Source organism: Lampris incognitus, chromosome 2 (assembly GCF_029633865.1).
Source record: "Lampris incognitus isolate fLamInc1 chromosome 2, fLamInc1.hap2, whole genome shotgun sequence".
Taxonomy (NCBI): Eukaryota; Metazoa; Chordata; class Actinopteri; order Lampriformes; family Lampridae; genus Lampris; species Lampris incognitus.
In genome coordinates this window covers 18054211-18066437 of record NC_079212.1, presented here as the reverse complement: position 1 = coordinate 18066437, position 12227 = coordinate 18054211, and the positions used below count along the sequence as shown (strand labels likewise).

The 12227-nt window shown below is 41.5% G+C and overlaps 1 protein-coding gene across 1 annotated transcript; it reads left to right on the top strand.

Annotated features, from left to right (window-relative positions):
• The first annotated feature begins 1131 nt into the window (after nt 1–1131).
• On the top strand, nt 1132–11226 carry prim1 (DNA primase subunit 1). Its single transcript, XM_056274690.1, has 13 exons — nt 1132–1299; nt 1665–1822; nt 2035–2141; nt 2764–2837; nt 4232–4368; nt 6678–6736; nt 6846–6957; nt 9206–9295; nt 9401–9533; nt 9624–9693; nt 9780–9892; nt 10705–10803; nt 10887–11226. The coding sequence occupies exons 1-13, from the start codon at nt 1191–1193 to the stop codon at nt 10904–10906; spliced, it is 1281 nt and encodes a 426-aa protein (XP_056130665.1). The 5' UTR covers nt 1132–1190; the 3' UTR covers nt 10907–11226.
• Nucleotides 11227–12227: the final 1001 nt, after the last annotated feature.

Here is a 12227-nt window from a genome sequence, read left to right as displayed (position 1 = left end):
GAACATAATTTTGCTTTACTTGTCCTCTTCTCTCTAATTCAGGCCTTAATCGTTAGCCAGTAACAGCAATTCAATCCAGCGGAGAAATAAGATGTCTGAAAAAAACAACAACAAAGCTGCATTGTCTTCTTTAATTATGGCCATGGTTGGTTGAGGGAATTCACTTTCTTCTGAGCGCAATACTGCATTGGTAAGACTTAAAAATGGCAGAGACTACATGCATTTTATTCTTAGGCGTAGTACTGCCATCCACCAGCGAGGTATAGGCAGACATAAAAACATAATAAAATAAATTCATGTTAAATATTTATATCACCTGCTTACAGAATAGTGACACAAGGCCTCCCTACCTTATTGAACTGCAACCTAAAACTTTTTATTTGTATTCATGATAATGGAAACTTTGACTTGTATTTTATTATGTCTCATAGGCCATTCTATATTTTAGAAAACTTTACTGTTCAGTCTCCTGGGTCCATAACGATAGACATCAATAAATCGTTGATCACGGAAAAAACAAACAAAAAGCAAACAAACAAAAACAAAACACTGAGACCTCGAAAGGAACAAAGAGTGAAGCTGCATTGCCCTCTAAAGGTATAAGAAAGAGAGTGCAGTTTTACTTGTAATTGCATATGCAGTAACATTACAACAGCCAGCACAGTTCTAGGTTGAGACTCATTTATCATCATCAATTTTAAGTGGACCATATAGAATTAAATGTTGAAATGAAAGAGTATTATCACATTTATAAAACATAAGACGGATGGGTAAAACGTTTTATCATGTGTGCTCTAACAGGGCTACTCAACTACATATCCCACTGTCCTCTTCTCTGCGGTAACTTCCGTTTTCCCCTACTTCCGTCAAAGTCCTAATATGAGGTTTCACGAAATCGAAATTTCAGGATACAGCAAAAATATTTCCGTTAATCAGCCCATGTGTATTTCTATTTAATGGTTCCTTAATATATAACATTAAAACCATTTAGAAAAAAATCCGGTCCAAGCGTTCACTCTTTGAGCGGATGTGTTTATGTTTTTAGGCGACGTTAATACGTCATTATCACGTCCGTATTTTATTGGCTCAACCGTCTGTCATGATTTTTGCGCGCGTTCTAGGCGCCGAGAAAGAACCCCCCTTGTCAACCAGAGTAGAAACACTGTTTAAATAGTAACATTTCTGCAGAAATGCTGTCCTCAGATTATGACCCGGCCTCTCTGCCAGATCTATTACCGCTTTATTACCGACGACTGTTCCCATTCTCTCAATATTATCGATGGTTGAACTACGGAGGAGGTGGGTTTCTAGCTAGCCAGAACCGACAAAACTAGCGTTAGACTAGACAGCAAACATCAAATTTCGACAACTGGACCTCACATATATTTATTTCACTGGCATCTTGTCCCTTTTTTTCTTTGTCTATTGCTAAGCCTTAGGTATTGTGTATTAATTGTTTTTATCCAAGTACTTTCACTCCATGTGGAGCACATTGCGTTTTAATCCATGGAATGTACTTAAAAATGTTTGTGATTTGATTAGTTGTGCTCCTTGTACTATCTTGTTTGGTTTGTGGTAGCCAACGTTGGATTCTCTACCTTTGACAGTCAAATAACCATCAGCAGAATAGCTGGTAACTTTTTTTCTTTCTTTTGTATCTTCAGTGCAAAAGAACTACTTCCAGAATCGAGAGTTCTCCTTCACTTTAAAAGATGACATCTACGTTCGCTACCAGTCGTTCAACACACAGAATGAGCTGGAAAAGGAAATGCAAAAAATGAATCCATACAAGATTGACATCGGTGCAGTATACAGTCATAGGGTAAGACTGCTCGTTTCTATTTGTGCATTACTCTGTTCTTCCGTGGTTACTGTTTATGCCGACAAAACGTCCAAACTGACTATACAGTAGGAGATATTGCTTCTTTTGTATTGTTTAAAAAGAAGTGTCAATAAAAGATGATGTCGTCTGTAATTTTTCCCTCTCTCTTACAGCACAGTTTCTCATTGCTTTGTCATTGTTGTCATCCACAGCCCAATCAGCACAACACTGTAAAATCTGGAACCTTCCAGGCTCTTGAGAAAGAACTGGTTTTTGATATTGACATGACTGATTATGACGATGTCAGAAGCTGCTGCAGGTAACTGTATTATTTAACATATTGTGGCGAGCTGGCCTCGAAGAATGAGAGATAGAGATCCCTTTATCGCAACTCTCGTGTCCCATACACCGCACGACCCCAAGAGCGCTGTTTAATCTTAACACTTCTTCAGAACTGAACGGAACTGACGGGAAAGAAGAGGGAAGAATTCAGTTAGAATGGCAGCTCCTCTGTCCCATACACAGCACGACCCCAGGAGCGCTCCTTTATTTTGCCCCTCCCCAGTGGTTGCCGAACAATGGCTTCCCATGACAAGGTCATTACCAAACATACAAGTCTTAATCACAGTCCTACAGTCAGTCAGTCGTTAAAATGGTTGTCTACCTAGTCCGAGTCCAACAACCCGAACAACAATAATCAGAACATAAACACAACATTAATAAACAATGATTTGAACACGAACGTCCCAGAATCCCTTGCACTTCCCCAGCGCATAGCCATCAGTCCAGTGACCGTCTCCCCCCGATCGCTACAATATGTTGACCAGCTTTTAAATTTGCATGCTGACAGACTGATTTACACTTTTACATTTTTATAATCCAAACCTAAACCTTTTACACCAAATAGATAACGGCAAAGACATACCATAATTTAATTTCAGTGCTGCAAATATTTGCTCCAAGTGCTGGACACTGATGACGGTGGCTATCCTTATCCTCGATCGAGCTCTTCGAGGTGAGTACAGAGTGCACCATAATTTTGATTCAGTGATAAGTATCTGCCTGTCCTTTTCAAGAATAAGGGTGATTGATGTGCAGAGCTGTAGTAACTACAGAAGTTTAAAGTTGATCAGCCGCAGCATGAAGATATAGGAAAGAGTAGTGGAAGCTAGGTTAAGAGGAGAGCTGATGATTAGCGAGCAGCAGTATGGATTCATGCCACGAAAGAACATTAAAGTTGCAATGATTGCTTTGAGAATGTTGATAGAGAAGGTCAGAAGGAGTTAGTTTGTGGCTTTAGAGGAAGCATATGACAGGGTGCTGGGAGTGGAGGTTTGGTATTGTATGAGGAAGTCGGGGAGTGGCAGAGAAATATGTAAGAGTGGTGCAGGATGTGTATGAGGGCAGTGTGACAGTGGTGAGGTGTATGGTTAGAATGATGGATGGGTTCATCAAGCCAAACCTGGCTCTGAGCCCTTTCTTGTTTGCAATGTTGAAGTCAAATCAATTTTATTTGTATAGCCCAGTATGGACAGGTTGATGGATGAAATCAGGCAGGAAACTCTGGACTATGGTGTTCGCAGATGATGATGTGATCTGTAGCAAGAGTAGGGTGCCGGTTGAGGAGAGGTGGAGGTATGCACAGGAGAAAAGAGGAATAAAAGTCAGTAGGAGCAAGACGGAATACATATGCGTAAAGGAGAGGGAGGACAGCGGATAGGTGAGGATGCAAGGCGTAGAGATGACGAAGGTGTATGAATTTAAATACTTGGGGTCAGCTGTTAAAAGTAATGGGGAGTACAGAAGAGAGGTGAAGAAGGGAGTGCAGGCAAGGTGGAGTGGGTGGAGAAGCATCAAGCGTGATTTGCAACAGAAGGGTACCAGCAAGAGTTAAAGGGAAGGTTTACAAGATGGTAGTGAGACCAGCTATGTTGTATGGTTTGGAGACGGTGGCACTGATGAAAAGACAGGAGGCAGAATTGAAGATGGCTAAGATTTTCGTTGGGAGTGATGAAGAAGGACAAGATTATGAACGAGTATATTAGAGGGACAGCTCAGGTTGGACGGTTTGGAGACAAAGAAAGAGGCAAGATTGAGATGGTTTGGACGTGTGCGGAGGAGAGATGCTGGGTATATGGGGAGAAGTATGCTGAATATGGAGCTGCCAGGGAAGAGGAAAAGAGGAAGGCCAAAGAGGAGGTTTATGGATGTGGTGAGGGAGGACATGCAGGTGGCTGGCATGACCGAGGAAGATGTAGATGACATGAAATGGATGATCTGCTGTGGTAACCCCTAACGGGAGCAGCCGAAAGTAGTAGTAGTAGAAGATAAGCATCCACCTGTGTGTGGTGTCCATCCTGTATAAGGAGTGAAATGACAATGATGATTTTTATGATTTCTATATTTCAGAGGACTTTGGTTTCCAACACCTCCTATGGGTGTATTCTGGAAGAAGAGGGGTGCATTGCTGGGTATGTGATGATGCTGCCAGGAAGCTCTCTGCTGCAGCCCGCTCTGCTGTGGCAGAGTACCTCAGCCTGGTGAAGGTAATATTTCTGCAGTATTTACTATTTATCTCTTGTTGAAGAATAGTTGAACCATGGGGAGTATGCAAAACTACAGATTTTTTTTTTTTTTTTTTTTTGCTGAAGTGTAGAATCTTTGTACAAATAGATGCTCTTTTTTTCTACCTTTACCAGGATAGTGTGTAATATAGGTGGTACTGGACATGAACGCCATGCCTATTACATTCAGACAAAACGAACTAAACGTTTCAGCTCCTTTTTAGTTTCTTTGAGCTTTTGGTTGATGTGGGAAGTGGCGTTAATTTTCTTTCTGAGACCCAGGTTTGCTTTTGATCCCAATCCACTATCAATTTTGAGGGTTGTTGAAGTTTAGAAATTGTTATTGTTTAGACATTTGTATCATGAAATATCATGTATCATTTGGATTTTTGTATCATTTGGATTTGTATCATGACAAATGCATGTGCTGTAATTGATTTATGTCCCAACTGACCAGACAAAAATTCTTACTATTCACAGCTTTTTTATACATTTTTTATACATACATACACTACCGTTCAAAAGTTTGGGATCACATTGAAATGTCCATATTTTTGAAGGAAAAGCACTGTGCTGTTCAATGAAGATAACTTTAAACTAGTCTTAACTTTAAAGAAATACACTCTATACATTGCTAATGTGGTAAATGACTATTCTAGCTGCAAATGTCTGGTTTTTGGTGCAATATCTACATAGGTGTATAGAGGCCCATTTCAAGCAACTATCACTCCAGTGTTCTAATGGTACAATGTGTTTGCTCATTGGCTCAGAAGGCTAATTGATGATTAGAAAACCCTTGTGCAATCATGTTCACACATCTGAAAACAGTTTAGCTCGTTACAGAAGCTACAAAACTGACCTTCCTTTGAGCAGATTGAGTTTCTGGAGCATCACATTTGTGGGGTCAATTAAACGCTCAAAATGGCCAGAAAAAGAGAACTTTCATCTGAAACTCGACAGTCTATTCTTGTTCTTAGAAATGAAGGCTATTCCATGCGAGAAATTGCTAAGAAATTGAAGATTTCCTACACCGGTGTGTACTACTCCCTTCAGAGGACAGCACAAACAGGCTCTAACCAGAGTAGAAAAAGAAGTGGGAGGCCGCGTTGCACAACTGAGCAAGAAGATAAGTACATTAGAGTCTCTAGTTTGAGAAACAGACGCCTCACAGGTCCCCAACTGGCATCTTCATTAAATAGTACCCGCAAAACACCAGTGTCAACATCTACAGTGAAGAGGCGGCTGCGGGATTCTGGGCTTCAGGGCAGAGTGGCAAAGAAAAAGCCATATCTGAGACTGACCAATAAAAGAAAAAGATTAAGATGGGCAAAAGAACACAGACATTGGACAGAGGAAGACTGGAAAAAAGTGTTGTGGACGGATGAATCCAAGTTTGAGGTGTTTGGATCACAAAGAAGAACGTTTGTGAGACACAGAACAAATGAAAAGATGCTGGAAGAATGCCTGACGCCATCTGTTAAGCATGGTGGAGGTAATGTGATGGTCTGGGGTTGCTTTGGTGCTGGTAAGGTGGGAGATTTGTACAGGGTAAAAGGGATTCTGAATAAGGAAGGCTATCACTCCATTTTGCAACGCCATGCCATACCCAGTGGACAGCGCTTGATTGGAGCCAATTTCATCCTACAACAGGACAATGACCCTAAACACACCTCCAAATTGTGCAAGAACTATTTAGAGCAGAAGCAGGCAGCTGGTATTCTATCGGTAATGGAGTGGCCAGCGCAGCCACCAGATCTGAACCCCATTGAGCTGTTGTGGGAGCAGCTTGACCGTATGGTACGCAAGAAGTGCCCATCCAACCAATCCAACTTGTGGGAGCTGCTTCTGGAAGCGTGGGGTGCAATTTCTCCAGATTACCTCAACAAATTAACAGCTAGAATGCCAAAGGTCTGCAATGCTGTAATTGCTGCAAATGGAGGATTCTTTGACGAAAGCGAAGTTTGATGTAAAAAAAATCTTATTTCAAATACAAATCATTATTTCTAACCTTGTCAATGTCTTGACTCTATTTTCTATTCATTTCACAACATATGGTGGTGAATAAGTGTGACTTTTCATGGAAAACTCAAAATTGTTTGGGTGATCCCAAACTTTTGAACGGTAGTGTATATACATATATATATATATACTATATATACTATATATATATATATATATATATAACTTTGTTCAATCTCTATGGGGAAATACATCTAAACGTTTAGAATAATTTTTTTTAATTCTGTATGCATTTTTGTGACTGAACATTTCACTTGTCTCTGTTTTTATAGGGTGGGGAAGAGACTGTGCGAAAGGTTGTACTCACTGATCCAATTCACCCTTTCATCCAGTAAGATATGATTCTCTCTTAACAGACCTTTGTCCACAAACCTAAATTTTGAAGGTGTTCTCTAATATATATATATATATTTTTTTTATTTTTTTTTGCAATACCGCAGAGAGTCTCTGGCAGTGGTGGAGCGATACTTTCCTCAATATGCAGTACAGGAACAGGACATACTGGGTAACAAGGAATCTATAGACAAAGTGCTGGCACTTGTTCCTGAGGATATCCTTTTTTATTGCGTTAAATTTGTCTCAGTCAAGAACACACACAGTGACATTACGTTACATTACAGTACAGTCATTTAGCCAGCGCTTTTATCCAAAGCGACTTACAATACGTGCATTTAACGTAGGAAATCAGGAGAACTACTAGTCATCAGAGGTCATAAGTGCATCTAAACAAGCATCTAAGAGCAAAACCAGTGCTAAAGTAAAAGTGCAAGAATGAGATTTTTTTTTTTAAATGAGTGAATACAATAAGTGCTAAGAACAAGTAACAGGATAGTAGTTCTTTAAGAGGTGAGTTTTCAACCTGCGCCGAAAGATGGGCAGCGACTCCGCTGTCCTGACATCAGTGGGGAGTTCATTCCACCACTGTGGGGCCAGGACAGAAAAGAGCCATGACCAGGTTGATCGGCAACGAGGGCCTCTGAGCGATGGGGCACCCAGGCGTCCTGAGACAACAGAGCAAAATGGTCGGGCGGGGGGGTAGGGCTTGACCATGGCTTGGAGATAGGAAGGAGCTGTTCCTTTCACTGCCCTGTAGGCTAGCACCAGAGTCTTAAACTGGATGCGAGCAGCTACTGGGAGCCAGTGTAGGGACATGAGAAGGGGAGTTGTGTGGAAGAACTTAGGGCGGTTGAACACCAGACGAGCTGCAGCTTTCTGAACAAGCTCCAGACGTCTAATGGCCGACACCGGGGTGCCAGCAAGGAGGGAGTTGCCGTAGTCCAGCCGGGAGATGACCAGCGCCTGGATGAGCACCTGTGCCATCTCGTCGGTGAGGAATGGGCGAATCCTCCTGATGTTATAGAGGAGAAATCTGCAGTAGCGAGCAACCGATGCAACATTTTCAGCACACGACAGTTGGTCATCCAGGATCACACCCAGATTCCTCCCAGTCCGAATTGGCGTCACCACGGTATTGTCAATGGTGATGGCCAGGTCTCGGTGCGGGCATAATGGCATAATGACATAATGGAGCTAAACAATACTGAAAAAAAATTAAAAAAATGTTTTACCTCTGTACACTGCGATAGTATGCAAGACGGAATACCTGTGCGTGAATGAGAAGGAGGACAGTGGAATGGTGAGGATGCTAGGAGTAGAGGTGACGAAGGCATATGAGTTTAAATACTTGGGGTCAACTGTCCAAAGTAACAGGGAGTGCAGAAGAGAGGTGAAGAAGAGAGTGTAGGCAGGGTGGAGAAGTGTCAGGAGTGATTTTCAACAGAAGGGTACCAGCAAGAGTTAAAGGGAAGGTTTACAAGATGGCTGTGAGACCAGCTATGTTATATGGTTTGGAGACAGTGGCAATGACGAAAAGACAGGAGGCAGAGCAGAGTTGAAGATGCTAAGATTTGCATTGGGAGTGACGAAGAAGGACAGGATTAGGAACGAGTATATTAGAGGGACAGCTCAGGTTGGACAGTTTGGAGACAAAGCAAGAGAGGCAAGATTGAGATGGCTTGGACATGTGTGGAGGAAAGATGCTGGGTATATGGGGAGAAGGATGCTGAATATGGAGCTGCCAGGGAAGAGGAAAAGAGGAAGGAAAAAGAGGAGGTTTATGGATGTGGTGAGAGAGGACATGCAGGTGGCTGGTGTGACAGGAAGATGCAGAAGACAGGAAGAAATAGAAACGGATGATCCACTGTGGCGACCCCTAATGGGAGCAACTGAAAGTAGTAGTAGTAGACACTGTGATAATATGAATCTTGTATCAGAGTAAAAGTCTTTTGCATAGATTGCATTATTTCTATTTTTGTTGGGGGCGATTGTTTTTTTTGTATTTTCCCCTTTTTTCTCCCCAATTGTATCCGTCCAAGTACCCCACTCTTCCGAGCCATCCCAATCCCTGCTCCACCCCTTCTGCCAATCTGGGGAGGGCTGCAAACTGCCGCATGTCTCCTCTGATACACGTGGAGTCGCCAGCTGCTTCTTTTCACCTGACTGAGGAGTTTCGCCAGGGGGACATAGCGCGTTGGAGGTGTCTCGGCCGACCAGAGGAGGCACTAGTGCAGCGACCAGGACACATACCTACATCCGGCTTCCCATCCGCAGACACGGCCAATTGTGTCTGTATGGACGCCTGACCAAGCCAGAGGTAACACGGGGATTTGAACCGGCGATCCCCGTGTTGGTAGGCAACGGAATAGACTGCTACGCTACTCGGACACCCAAAGTTTGAATTGTTAATATGTATAGAAACATTTGCAGTTGACTGGTCCTGACCTTAACTCAGTCTTCACATGTTAGAAGGGATCTGCTGCAGGATTTTCAGATTGAGAAAAACCCTGAAAAGCGCTGGAAACGACTCAGGGTCCTGGCTGAAAACAAACGGGTCAGTAATTCTGATTTGATCACAGAATGACAATTGTTTTGGTTACACTTTACAGAACGTCAAGAACATTTTGCATCAACAGGAGAATTGTCTTTCTTATTCCAGACTACGGCCAAGAAAGGTCACTACTTTGAGCAAGAAATAATGTTGCAGTACTGTTACCCACGTCTTGACATAAACGTCAGTAAAGGGGTGAACCATTTACTGAAGAGCCCCTTTAGTGTTCATCCCAAAACAGGTGAAAATGTATTATATGTCATGAAGTTGATATCACTGATATCTATAACCAACAGCAAGCCAAACCCTTTTTATGGTTATTTTTCTTCAGGGCGCATTTCAGTTCCCATTAACTTAATGGAATTGGACAAGTTTGATCCTTTCGATGTGCCCACAATCAGGTTAGTAATAATTAAGTCTGAATATTCTCTGTTGCACAACACATTTGATGATTAAAATGACACTATGTCGCTCTCTCTCTCGCTAGTCAGATCTGTGCAGAATTGGATCGGCCAAGGCAGGGTGAAGAAGAGGAAGAGAATGAGGATACCAAGGAGAACGAAAATGAGAAGGATGTGGCAGAGAGACGAAAGATTAGAGGTATCCAAAAGGAAGCAGAATCAATCGCCTTTACATTCCTCTTTTTTTTTGTACTGCAAAAAAGAACATACAATTTATTATGAAGTTTTCCTCTGGGGGCCTCCGGGTAGCATAACAGCCTATTCTGTCGCCTACCAACACGGATCGCCAGTTCTAATCCCTGTGTTACCTCCGGCTTTGTCAGACGTCCCTACAGACACAATTGGCCGTGTCTGCGGGTGGGCAGCCGGTTGTGGGTGTGTGTTCTGGTCGCTCTAGTAGCGCCTCCTCTGGTCAGTCGGGGCACCTGTTCAGGGGGGAGGGAGAGCTGGGGGGAATAGCGTGATCCTCCCGCCCGCTACATCCCCCTGGCGAAACTACTCACTGTCAGGTGAAAAGAAGTGGCTGGTGACTCCACATGTATCGGAGGAGACGTGGTAGTCTGCAGCCCTCCCCGGATCAGCAAAGGGGGGGAGCAGTGACCGGGACGGCTCAGTGGGGTGATTGGCCAGGTACAATTTGGGAGAAAAGGGAGAAAAATAAATGAAGTTTTCCTCTGTAAATTATAGTGGCCTGTGAAAGTGAGAGCTCAGTGCTCATCAAAGAAATCTGAATCAGTTCATCTGGATATGTTTATTGACAGAAATATTTCATCACTCATCTAAGTGACCTCTTCAGTCTGAGTCATACTGAAGAGGTCACTTAGATGAGTGATGAAACGGTTCTGTCAATAAATGTTGTATCCAGATGAACTGATTCAACTTTCTCTGATTTTCTTACCTGGATTATTGAGCATGCATCAAGACAAACTCGGTGCTCACTTTTCTCCACAGATTACAAACGAACTAGCATGGCAAAGTACGTGAAATACTTTGATCAGTTTCTGGAAGGAATGGCTCAGTCACGGAAAGGAGAACTTCTAAGAAAGAGTGGTATGTTTTGATGAGAAATAACATGGTGAAAAGAGGAAAAAGTGAAATGACAAAATTGATAATTTTTGTTATTTTCCTTGCAGATCTTCAGAAGGACTTCTGAATTGGTTCATATACTGTCAGAATGCCATAAACTTTGGACAATGCAATGTTCACATACTTAACAACTGTGGCAGATACAGGTTACATAGAAATTTTCTTTTATTGTTGAGTTTTGTGCTGTGGCGGAGATGCTGTCCTTTTTTTTTCTTGATCAAGATAACTTCCTATTTTTGGCTTTGGTAAAATGCTACACCTACAGTGACAGTCTAATATCAAACTGAGATGTTCAATCTCTATGTATAATTATAATCCTACAGTATGTCTACCTAATATTATTTTACTTGTGTATGGTTTTACATTAATCAATTTGAAAATAAATGAGAATCTTTAAAAAACAAGTATCCAGGTACATATTTAAGAAAAAGGGTTTAGGAGAATTTAATCAGTTAATAGAAATGTCTATTTACTTGAGCCAGACATCCATCTGGGTATATTAAGGGACCACTGACTGATTAGTGGTTGATTTGCACTTTTACATTTCATACATTCAATCAAGCAATCAAATTTTACTTTATTCAGACACATAGGTAGGTCCACATTAAAAAGAAAAATACAAGACAGGACAACAGCACAAAAATGTAGCTAATAGCAGTTCACAAGTCCACAATGATTAAAACCTATATGCAGACATTTGTTCCTGTGTTTCCATGAAACAAGAGGAATACCTTGTGTCACTTTGTGTAGGCTCAGTTAAGAGCGTTATAATTACATTTTTGGAGTCAATTAATCGACATATCAATTTATACATAAAATTCTTCAACACACCATTAAAAGTGGGAACATTACTAGCCACAAAAATATGACTGCACTTGTCCTTGGGAGCTTGAGCAAGATTCTGAATGCATCATGATATGCTACCTGCAGCTTTTTCATTTCAGCTTATTCATTACATTTATCAGTGTAAAGTTACCTGATGTTTTATTTTCACTAACAAAATTATGCCTTTTAATGTAAGGCTTTTGGTACTTTTTTGCAATGGTAATGTCTGGTTTGTTTTCCATAGGTATTGCCATAAAAAAATAAGGATTTCTTTGTTTCTGCCCATTTTCTGACATGGGTAGTCAACAAATTCACATCTTTGCATGCCCTCGACTTTTCACCTGATAATTCCATCACTGGAGCAATATTCCTCCTAAAGGAATGATTTATTTTTTTAAAATCCGACCCAAACTATTTTCATGAAACTTCTCTTCAACGTCTAAATGTCTGTACATTGGGATCCTACAGCCGAAGAAAATATTTGTGTTCCCACCAAGCTGAGATTGACTGACTTGCAATCGATTGTTGGAAATATTTGCCCCTTGCAATGAGGTGTTTATATC